General features: G+C 35.4%; 2 protein-coding genes across 2 annotated transcripts; both read right to left on the bottom strand.

Annotated features, from left to right (window-relative positions):
* Positions 1-1,471: 1,471 nt before the first annotated feature.
* LOC140153320 (uncharacterized) lies at positions 1,472-2,579 on the bottom strand. Its single transcript, XM_072176046.1, has one exon. The coding sequence runs from the start codon at positions 2,456-2,458 to the stop codon at positions 1,589-1,591; it is 870 nt and encodes a 289-aa protein (XP_072032147.1). The 5' UTR covers positions 2,459-2,579; the 3' UTR covers positions 1,472-1,588.
* Positions 2,499-5,276, bottom strand: LOC140153319 (uncharacterized). Its single transcript, XM_072176045.1, has 2 exons — positions 5,179-5,276; positions 2,499-3,814 (listed from the first exon to the last, which is right to left on the bottom strand). The coding sequence occupies exons 1-2, from the start codon at positions 5,201-5,203 to the stop codon at positions 2,499-2,501; spliced, it is 1,341 nt and encodes a 446-aa protein (XP_072032146.1). The 5' UTR covers positions 5,204-5,276.
* Positions 5,277-12,308: the final 7,032 nt, after the last annotated feature.

The following is a 12,308-nucleotide window of genomic DNA, read 5'->3' as shown; positions in this document are numbered from 1 at the left end:
TCCGTATAGTTTGCGATAAAATAGATTGAGCGACAGGTAAAGCGATATATGTTGATGAAAGGAATACGTTGTCAGAATATAAAGCACCAATGTTTCTAGCATATTGATCTGGAGCTATAATAAAGGATCCATTCTTGATGGAGTCATGTATTTGGAGAAAGATTAATCTGGAAGAACGTATTAAGAGAATTTAACTCCACTATATTTGATTCATTTAATTTCAATTTGTTTTGTCCATAAAATGCAATATGAGAACAATTTCCTCAACAAATAATACATGAATTACAGTAATTTGACAATGATATAAAAATTTTGACATTCGGAATAAAAAAAATTACACCTTAATTAATAACAAAAGGATGTTCAAAAGTAGCAAAGTCAAGTAGCAAAATATTATTGGCCGCTGAGACACTTGAGAGAGGAACTGATCACCAAAGCCATGCATGGCATGCAGCAATCTGCTGCAGTTCCCTGTGCATGGCGCAGTTGGATAAGTTCTAGGACTGAAATCTTGAGTGCGCTAGTTCGAGTCCCCACTGGTTCTGATTTTTGTTTTGTTTTTCGCTCTCTCATTTTATTACATGTCAATAGCGGTCAATTCACCGATTTTTACTTTCTGTTTACAATCAGTTTAAACATGTTAAAAGAGAGACATCCCCCAGCAAACACAAAACGTTTTACAGACAAACGTTCAAATATCGGGTTATATAAAGGGTACTGATGAGGCCTATTATAGAACGTTTTAGAAAACATTTTTAAAACCTATGCAAAACATTCTAACATAATGTTATCAAGTGTTGATAAAATATTTTGACAAAATGCTTGCCAGCAATATTTTGCAATAACATGTTGACAACATTTTAAAAATTTTGCTGTAGTGGTTTTTCATACAAAGTTTTAAAAATGTTTACATGACCTTTTATAACATTTAAATATTATTAAAACGTTTTGACCAAGACCAGTTTATAACACATTTTGTAACGTTTAAAAACATTTTTTGTTTGCTGAGTCATATATCAAAATAGCATATGTATAATTTTTATATACATGTAGCACCTGAACACAAAATGGTACATAAGCAGTTTGGTTTTTATGATGCAGGCATGTAATAAATCTTCTGTTTCGTCGTTTTCTCCTTCGCCATTTTTCTCTAATAACTAAATAAGTAATATCTTGTGTTTTTACAATTCTTCTCCGTATGTGTTTTTATTTTTTTCTTCAGCAGTTTGCTGTCTCTTCTGTTCAAGTTGCGCAATTCTGTGTGTTTCCAAAACAAGTTCATCAATACGTTGCTGTGTCCTTTCATCTGTAGTTTGCTGTCTTTTCTGTTCGAGTTCTTGCATACGCACCGTCTCTTTCATAAGTCCAGACATCCTTTTGGCTTTCTTTTCTTCTTCAATTCTTTGTTTTTCCCTTTCTTTCTCGAGCCTCTGTTTTTCCATCTCTTCTGCAACCCGACGTTTTTCGTTTCCTGCAACACTTAGCCTTTCCTTTGATATCTCAAGCTGTTCAAGTCTCTGTTTCTCCATTTCTTCTCTAATCTTTTGCTTCCCTCTTTCCTCTGCTTCCCTTTGTTTTCTTCTTTCTGTCACCTCGCTGTTTTCTTTTTCCAGTTGTGAAATCCTTTGTGTTTTCGTTTCCTCAAAGGTATTGTGTCTTTTCTTTTCAAGTTCTTCAAACTTTTTCGTTTGTTCCATAAGTTCTTTAATCCTTTGCTTTTTTGTTTCTTCTGCAATGCGTTGTTTTCTCTCTTTTCTTCCATTGTTCGTTTTTCTTCTTCTTGCTGTTTTGCCAATCCTCCTTCTTCAAAGGAGAGGTCTGCAGACCTCTTTTCTTTTTCGAGCTTTTCAACCGCCTTTCTCTTTACTTCTTCGAGCCTCTCTTTTTCCCTTTCCGTTTTGACCTGTTGCTTTTCCCTCACCTTGGCAAGCCACAATTTTCCTTTTTCTTCTGCAACCATCCGATTTTGTAATTCGACTTCCGCGATCCTCTGCTTTTCCTTTTCCTGTTCGATCTGCCGCTTTATCTTTTCCTCTGCAATTCTCTGTTTCTCAATTTCATTGGCAATCAGTTGTTCCTCCTTTCCTCTCAAAATCCGTTGTCTTTCATTTTCATGCTCAGCAATCTTTTGTGTTCGTTTGGTCAATTCCACAATTCTTTGTTGCTCTTTTGCGTCTGCAATTCTCTTTTGTTCCTTTTCTAATTCGGCAATTTTCTGTGCTTGTATCAATAGCTCCCCACTCCTTTTCGTTTTCCTTTCTTCTGCAAACTTCTGCCTTTTCTTTCGAAGCTCTGCAACAATTTGCCTTTCCTTTTCTAACTCTTCAATTCTCTTTTTATCTTTCTCTTCGGCACTCCTCTGTCTTTCCATTTTGACGTCCGTAATTTTCTTTCTTTCCTTTGAAAGTTCTTCAATCCTTTGTGAGTCCTTTTCTTTCGCACTTCGTTTTCTTTCCATTTTAACTTCTGTAATTCTCTGTACCTGTTTGGAAAGTTCTTCAACTCTTTTGCTGTCCTTCTCTTTTGCACTCTTTTGCCATTCTGAGTCCAGTTCCTGAACTTGATGTCCTTTTTGGAATGTTCTGCAATATATTGTCTTCCCTTTCTTGTCCAATCCTCTGTCGTTTTCTATCTTCTGTAAGTAAGCGGGCCTCCGTTTCTTCTGCAACCCGCAGCTTTTCCTTTTCTTTTTCAATCATTTCTTTTTCTTTTTCATCGGCAATCTTCTTTCTTTCCTTTTCCATTTCAGCAGCTCTTTGCTCTTCTTTTTCTTGTACGATTCTCCGTTTTTCTGCTTCTTCTGTTGCCTTCTGTTTCTCCTTCTCTTCTGCAATTCTTTCTCTTTCCTTCACCTCTGCAATTCTTACTGCTTCCTTTTCTTCTGCTAACCTTTTCTTTTCCTTTTCTTGTGCCGTTCTCTGTCTTTCTTTTTCTTCTGCAATTCTTTGTTTTTCCGTCTTCTTTGCATTCCTGTCTCTTTCCTTTTCCTCCGCAATTTTCTGCATTTTCTTTTCCAGTTCTGCGGCCTTCTGTTTCTCCTTTAAAAGTTTTGTGTCTCGTTGTTTTTTCTTTTCGTCTGCAATTCGTTGTCTTTTTTGTTCAAGTTCTGCCAACCGTTGTTTTTCTCTTACGAGATACGGGACTTTCTCTTGCCCTTCTTCCTCAAGCTCACCTTTGTCTTTTAGCTCTGGTGAGGCTGCTTGTATTACCTCTGATGAGTAAAAGCTGCCTTCATTTTCTTTTATTGTGCGTTCAATTAAACCAAAAAGCTTTCGGACTTGCTCTTTGTTTTCGCTCTTCTTTGGTTTCACGGTGTTATCAAATACAACATAACGGTTTTGGCATTCTTGTAGCAGTTTCTTGTGATGATCAAGTAACAAATAGTCTTCGATTGTCTTGCCATCTTGAGTTACATAATCAGCATGAGTGTAAACGACAATACCATACCGGGCAAAGTCACCTCCGAGCACTTCCGTCATGGTGGAAAGACTAGCATCGGACTCCGGTCCACCACAAGTGATCTTATTGACAAGCAAAATACAATGTGGTCCTGGATCTAGCACCGAAAGATACTTCGATAGAGGTACATTGTTATCTAAGGGGGCATCCACCAAAAGAACTTTTTGCCCAAATACTTCAACTCTATTCACAGTGTAATGATTCGTCACATCTTTTCCGTTCCTCCTTCTTGCAGATGATGATCGTTTGGGACTTTCAACACTAGCACCCGTCGCACAAATACGAGATGTGATGGATGTTTTGCCAACACCAGACGCACCAGTTATCAAAATACGAAGTCCATCTTGAGACGGATCTGAAAGAAAATGAAAGATAATATTTTTTATGTTAATCATATGCCACCTTTTCACTATATATTCATGATATTCAGAGTGTTGCCCTGTTTAAGATGTTGACTTTTTCTCTGTTTCAAGTAAGAAGACACTATTTTTTATTTACTATTTGTGGTATGAACATGCAGAAAAATGTTCATAAGAAACTTTGGGGGAATAAGCCTATAGCGTCTGGTGTTCCGAAAACAGTGCAGTGTATAAAGGCCCTGGATAAAGGCCTACGGTGGGAGGGTGAGTGGTGGATGGATAGATGTATAGCCTTATAATAATCTATATTTTGGATTTGTACTTCTGCACTTATCAAAGCCAGTCGCTCTTTTCTTTCATTCCTGTAAGTTTTGCTTTTCCTCAGAGACACACCTCTGCCTTAAGTTTCTTGTCAATGTTACTTATAAACCTCAGAACCAAACACTATCCCAAAGGCAAAAACTCATTCATTATTTTAGTGCGTTCTTCGCGAAGTGGCATGATACATGTATACAAAATAACTGGATGATTGCACGCGTCCGGGGGTGGTACTCAGCAAAAATGACCATACGGGGACGTGCCGCAAATATGGGTATAGCATTTTCGGCCTTTTGGTACATGATCCCTTTTTCAAAGCCTATTTTGGTATATGAATGGGTCCTTTTTTCAAAATTTTCTTAATTTTTTTTAGAAAATAGCCCAATTTTTCCTTAATCTAGCCAAGATTTTCCCAAAATTTTAGGGAAATGTGTAAAAACTAAGTCAATTTGGGTTAAATTCGGCCGAAAATGTTGACTTTTGGTATATTAATGGGTCAAAATTTCTTGAAAAATTGGTATATTATGGGTCCACTTTCAAATTCACAGCGGCACGTCCCTACCAAAACCAAATTTGGGTACGCCCCCCCCCGGGTGCACGCCCAGGTGCACGCGCAATATTCTTTTGACTTACATACCATTTATTTTTTGGATATATTGTAGCCCATCGCCTGATTCTGTTTCTCTGAAACGCATGCATCATCTTCTCTACATCACATCAGTGTATATCAGTAGGGCTGCCGGCTGTCATGTTCCAAGCACGACTTGAGTACAATAACGGCATCAATCCGTCCCGTATTATCATGAAAGTGAACATTATATTTTTAATACTACAGCTAAATTCATACTATACCGGGTCATATACAATTCATGTTGGTGCATTCATGCATGGTTATGCCATGGTGAAGCAACAAGGAAATTGAATCAGTAGCCTAAATTGGTGCGCACCAAAAATGTTTTTTTTATTTAATACGTGTAACCTATATTTAAAAAAACTTGAATTTTATTAAAATAATAACAATAATTAATATAAGACTTCTTACCTGCATTGCTCTGGTTGTTTCCCATTTTGATGAAATTATAGTTTGACACGATTTATATACCGGTACATCACAGTCCGTGTTTAGCTCTCTTTGTTGACAGTCTGCATTTCTGGTATGTATGCTGCATGCTGTAAATGCATTGAAGATATCTTGTTATTGATCGGTGACACGAAGTGACCTTAAGAGGTCTATATTGTGTCTCAGAAAAAAGCTGGCCAAACCATTGAGCTTGTTGGGTGCGTTTTCTTGGCTGATGGCATTCGATTATTTATATGGGTATATGCCTCACAATATTCATTGGAATTTGTGAGCATATAAAGGGTATAAGGTTTTTATAGTTTTGAAACCTTCCTGCAAAATATTTAAACATAAAAAAGTGATGTCGAAATATTTAGCAAACAAATATGCCCTATTTGCAAAATATTTAATGCTATTAAAATGTTTTTACCAAAACCCAAAACATAACCCGTTTAACACGTCTTTAAAACGTTTTGTATTTGCTGGGCTGGATAGGACTACTTGCATTTGAATGTAGCTGGCCACGCGTTTTGAACTGGTAGATTTTCGCGTGACATGAAAAGTTCACTTTTTCTGTTCCGAGAAATACGCCAATTTTCATTTGAAACTAATTATTTCAGTATTGTGTATGCTACTACAGGAAAAGTATACATATTCTGCAAGGAAATTTCACAAGGAATCCAAAAATGACATTGTTTTTAATGGGGGGCTAATGGTTAGGGAGATATTGCAAGAAGAAAGTGAGATTTTTCATGAAATTTTTTCTGAATTTTGTGTGATTTTTTGTTTTTATCTTATACCCACATCAAAAAGAACATTATATTTGAGCTCTATAGAGCTAGAGCTTTCAGAAAATGTGTACTTTTACTATGCTACCTGCTATAGATTTTCCATGGCGCGAACATTTTGTCGGAACGCATAAAAATGTACAAATTTTTGTTCAAACTCTTAATGATATTGATAATGCATGCACAAATAATTACAAGACACAATTTTGCACAAAAACACATGTACAATGTTTTCTAACTGATTGATAAAGGTAAATTTAACAATCTCTAATCTAATTACCTTTGTAATAATGGGGCAATTTAAAGAGAGAATCTAGTATGTTACACGGAAATGGAACACATGATCTCGCATTCATCTACGGACTTCAGAAGGTACAACTCTGGTGAATTTCCTCTGTCTTGTAAATCCATACCTACATAAAGAACACTTTCCTTGGGCACTATGGTTTCTTTCATAAGTTTCTTATAAAAGCAATCTTAATTCTCTGGTGGTTTTATAGTATAGAGCCAATAGCCTTCAATAACTTTTGCACCGGGAAATTAGGTGTGTCCATATTCTGAAACATGGATAGTTTCAGTTAGTTTGATGAGTGATGACACCATCAGATGTAACATGAAAGAGAAAATATTCTCTTGTTACACTCTGATGATGGCTTTAGTGCTACAACAGAGTCTTTCCAAATTAAGTTTGTAAGCGAATCATTGTCTCTATATGTCAATTCCTCAGAAATGCCCATATTGTCATCATCGGATTCTTCAGTATCTGTTCCAAATCCCGGGTTCCAAATATGACGGAACAAAAGGGTTCCACATAGCCTGTGATGGTGGCATTATTGATCTTACACATCGTAAATTACATGTAGGCCTAGGTCAGTGTCACATTCAGTCTGTTGTGATTTTTGCCAACATAATTCCGGAGTGTTCAGTTCAGATTTGATTTTTTATTGCAAATTTTGCTCAGCACTTTTGTCCTTCTTTTTCTTCGCATTTTAGGCTCCAGCCCAAAAAATTAAAACTTAATTGCTTTTAACTTACTGTAGGGACAAGCAAAAGTATTTTTCAACTGCACTTATAATAAAAAGTATTAATTAATAATTAATAATTTCCAACTAGAACACATACAACATGATTTTACCAATTTTGTGGTATGAACATTTTGCCTTTCTGCAAGGCAACAGTCGTAATTCTGCTCCAGGGCTCCATCAACTTCCAACCTCTAAACTTTAATAAACTGATTGTATAGGCCTACATTATACAGTTATCTTTAATAATGCACATGCCAATGATGAAATGAAAGTTAAATTAGCTGAGTTAAATCATTTCAGGTAGGTAACAAGCTATTGGTAAATTAGCAGAATCCCATTCTAAATTTTGACGTGTGGGAGCCACCGTGTGGGAGCCACGGCTCCACCCTGTCATTTTTTACTTTAACAGTCCTAACTTTAGAAGTTTACATGGTATGTGCAAACCTAAGGTACCATTTTAAAGAGCTCATCAATAGCTTTAATTTGATATGTAATTTACCTATATAGGGTATCATGATGTGAACTAAAATTGGCAAGAACGTATAAAAATTTCGCGCCAATGTCACGGCTCCAGGCTATCAGTGTACCAGTTCAAAACACATGGCCAGCTCTGAATGCGGCATATATTAACTTGGTCAATACTGTTTTCCTCGTTTTTAATTTTTTTATGTCAAAAATGCCTAACGACAATTTCAATGACTGATATCCTTCACTTTTAAGCAATTTATACACAATAGTATACAATAACACCCGTGACCGTGTTGCAGCTTGATTAAAACGATGACATTTTAAGTGCATTAAACAACAGCAATCTGAGATATGGTAAAACTATATACATTATAGTGGGACTTTGTTCGATTCTTTGATATTTACATTACGCAATGAACCGCGGTAATTATTTTCTTTTAACGTTTAAGGTTTCTTCCGGGACAATTAAAAATACACTTTCACCATGGTCATCACCCGACTCGCCCCTCCAAAAAAACCCTCTTTTTGTTTGTATGTTATGCCAAACACAAGCGCGTAATACAGAACTTCAGCAACCGGGCGCGGGGTGGGGAGGGGAGAGGGGGGTTGGGGGTATTTCTTGGTAAGCTAAGGAAGGATCATAAAATATGTAAATATAACATATTGAAGCTTAAGGGCTGGGGTATGAACGTTTGGACAGTATTTATTTTGGGACATTAGAGCACATCAGACATATCGAATTGCATTCTGAATACGAAGAATGTCATTCTGATATCAAATAATTTTGATTTTTGAAATTCGCAATTTAATACACATTTTATGGCAAATCATTAAAAATCGATATTTTTGATATTTAACAGTACTTGAAGTAAACTTTATAAATCTGATGATTTATACTTAAAGTGTATGCAGGTGGGATGAAAAGCCGACGGTCAATTGAAAATTTTGACCTTTCGTATTGAAGATATGGATTTTTTTCCCCAAAACACCAAAATTAAATTAGGCCTTTTAGGAAAAAAATCCATATCTTCAATATGAAAGGTCAAAATTTTCAATTGACCGTCGGCTTTTCCTCCCTGCTACATACACTTTAAGAATATATCATTAGATTTATATAATTTACTTCGAGGACTGTTATATATCAAAATTTGAAAAATATCAAATTTTTATAATTTGTCATAAAATTTGTATTATATTGTGATTTTAAAAAATGAAAATTATTTGATATCAGAAAGACATGCTTCGTATTCAGAATGCAATTCGATAGGTCTGAGGTGCTCTCATGTCCCTAAAAAAAAATACTGTCGAAACGCAATAAACGCTCATTTTGGATCCCTTAAATAGTCAAATATGGTTTAAATTGGAATAAATCCCGGGAATAAATTCGCGCAAGCGCGCCTAAAGTTTGCTTAAAGCTGAAATGATCAATATGAGATTAATTTCGTCATAATCACAATCAATCAATCAATCAATCAATCTTTATTTCATTCAAAATACAACACATGCTCGCAGGTGTTTCTCTTCTCTTCTCTCCAAGTTCTTCTTTTTTGATACGGGCGCGTGCCCGTTTAAAAAGGGCTGTAGGCCTAGATACGTTAACCAGTGTTACCAGTCAGAAATTCTTTGTCCAAACATTTGACATGGCCGCTTTGGGCAAGATTCAGTATGTCCGGTCTGTCTAATATAAGGGGTAAGGGGTATTTTGATGATGAAACTCCTTACGTGCTATCAGTAGTATATAGATGGTACATGTGCTATCAGCAGTAAATAGTAAATGTGCTATCAGCAGTAGATAGTAAATGTGCTATCATCAGTAGATATGTACTATCAGCAGTAGATAGCAAATGTGCTATCAGCAGTAGATAGCAAATGCGCTATCAGTAGTAGATAGTAAATGTGCTATCAGCAGTAGATAGCAAATGTTCTATCAGTATTAGATAGTGAATGTGCTATCAGCAGTACAAAGTAAATGTACTATCAGCAGTAGATAGCAAATGTGCTATACACTCATAGAAATGACTTGTTCGCCTTGTTGGGGCAATTCAAAAGGAGTAGGTAAGTTTGGACAACTCAAAAATAGTGTAAAAGTTGCCAAAACAAAATTCATTTTAGTTATCCGAACTTAAAAAATGCTGAAAAAGCTCAAAAAAATCCGTCAACTAATCAATTTTCTTGGCATTACTTAAAAAGTTGATGTAAGTCGTTGCGTCAATTTTTAAGTAATGCCAACTTCTGAATTCAAGTTCAGGGAACTTAGAAAAATAAACAAGGTTCAAAGAACCAATTAGTTGAGTTATTGTAACTCAACATGTAAGTTGATGTAACTCGTTCATATTAAAGGCCCTTTCAGTGATTTCACAGGAACATTTAAAAAAATGGAAATTTGTCAGAGTTGCTTAGAAATAAAGAATAAGTCTACAGAATTTCATTAAACCACTTTTCCCTGAATACATCGACAAATTAGTCAAAAACAGAAGTTTTAGAAAGGTTTTCTACTTCAACTCAGATCGACTCGAGAAAATCGAGATTTTCGTACAGTGCGCCACCAATCGACTGGAAAAACTTCCTAGTCCAGTGTTTCTAACACGGGGAAGTAGAGTCTAAATTGATTTAAAACAGACGTTTAATTTTTGTAGTAGAAAACAAAATAAGCAATTAAAGGTCAGTTAGGTCACCGAGGTACTTATTGTTTTGAGTTATTCCAATTTGGTACTTTGTTACTTAATTCACGTAATTGGGTCATTTTCTGCACAATTAGCAGTATTCAAATATTTATTTTTGTAATCAGTGCAAAATTGTGTATACTATAGCACACCTCTAGAAAATTATGCTAAACTAGGCTAGTTTCATTTTCTGAGTTGTAACAACTCAATAAAGTAAGTGCAAATGAGTGCGACCAACATAATGATATCGAGTCAGCGTTACTCAAAATTGTACGCGTTGGCATTACTCGGAAAGTTGACGCAACGACTTACATCAACTTACTGAGTAATGCCAACGAACAATTTCTATGAGTGTAGTAGATAGTAAATGTGCTATCAGTAGTAGATAGTAAATGTGCTATCAGCAGTAGATAGCAAATGTTCTATCAGTATTGGATAGTGAATGTGCTATCAGCAGTACAAAGTAAATGTACTATCAGCAGTAGATAGCAAATGGGCTATAGTAGATAGTAAATGTGCTATCAGCAGTATATAGTAAATGTGCTATCAGCAGTAGATATGTACTATCAGCAGTAGATAGCAAATGTGCTATCAGCAGTAGATAGCAAATGTGCTATCAGCAGTAGATAGCAAATGTGCTATCAGTAGTAGATAGTAAATGTGCTATCAGTAGTAGATAGTAAATGTGATATCAGCAGTAGATAGTATATGTACTATCAGTAGCTATTCTTAGTCTTTCAATCATGTGTACCTCACCAATATTTTGTTCACTAATTTCATTAATTTACTTCAATAATTAGTTTTTGATATGTGCATTTTGTTTTTCTTTGTTTTTTCCTTAAATGTTAACATAGGATATGTCATTGATGGACATGACAGCTGGTTGGTTGGACTCGGCATTTTTGTTGTCTACCAACCTGCTGCCATGTCAAATAAAATAAATGCCATATACCTGTATCAAGGGGTTACAGAGCTACAGGCCTTTGGGCCTTTACTGTAATTCCTTCACTCATCGTTGTATTATGCATTTCCATAATTATTATATTTGTATTATTATTTATATCTTTATAATGTATTATTCTTATGTATTTTTCTTGTATCATGTAATGAGTGAAAAGATAATAATAAATCTATCTATCTATCTATCTAGTAGTAGATAGTAAATGTGCTATCAGCAGTAGATAGCAAATGTTCTATCAGTATTGGATAGTGAATGTGCTATCAGCAGTACAAAGTAAATGTACTATCAGCAGTAGATAGCAAATGTGCTATAGTAGATAGTAAATGTGCTATCAGCAGTAGATAGTAAATGTGCTATCAGCAGTAGATATGTACTATCAGCAGTAGATAGCAAATGTGCTATCAGCAGTAAATAGCAAATGTGCTATCAGTAGTAGATAGTAAATGTGCTATCAGTAGTAGATAGTAAATGTGATATCAGCAGTAGATAGTAAATGTACTATCAGTAGTAGATAGTAAATATGCTATCAGCAGTAGATAGTAATAATGGTAATATAGCAGTAGATAGTAAATGTGCTATCAGTATTAGATAGTAAATGTGGTATCAGCAGTACAAAGTAAATGTGCTATCAGCAGTACAAAATAAATGTACTATCAGCAGTGGATAGCAAATGTGCTATAGCTAGTAGATAGTAAATGTGCTATCAGCAGTAGATAGCAAATGCGATATCAATATAAAGTAGATAGTAAATTGGCTATCAGCACTAGATAGCAAATGTGCTATCAGTATTAGATAGTAAATGTGCTATCAGCAGTACAAAGTAAATGTACTATCAGCAGTAGATAGCAAATATGCTATCAGTAGTAGATAGTAAATGTGCTATCAGCAGTAGATAGTAAATGTACTATCAGTAGTAGGCCTAGATAGTAAATGTGCTATCAGCAGTAGATAGCAAATGTTCTATCAGTATTAGATAGTGAATGTGCTATCAGCAGTACAAAGTAAATGTACTATCAGCAGTAGATAGCAAATGTGCTATAGTAGATAGTAAATGTGCTATCAACAGTAGAGAGCAAATATGCTATCAGCAGTAGATATGTACTATCAGCTGTAGATAGCAAATGTGCTATCAGCAGTAGATAGCAAATGCGCTATCAGTAGTAGATACTATAGTAAATGTGCTATCAGCAGTAGATAGCAAATGTTC

Source organism: Amphiura filiformis, chromosome 5 (assembly GCF_039555335.1).
Source record: "Amphiura filiformis chromosome 5, Afil_fr2py, whole genome shotgun sequence".
Taxonomy (NCBI): domain Eukaryota; kingdom Metazoa; phylum Echinodermata; class Ophiuroidea; order Amphilepidida; family Amphiuridae; genus Amphiura; species Amphiura filiformis.
This window is presented reverse-complemented; position numbering and strand designations above follow the sequence as displayed.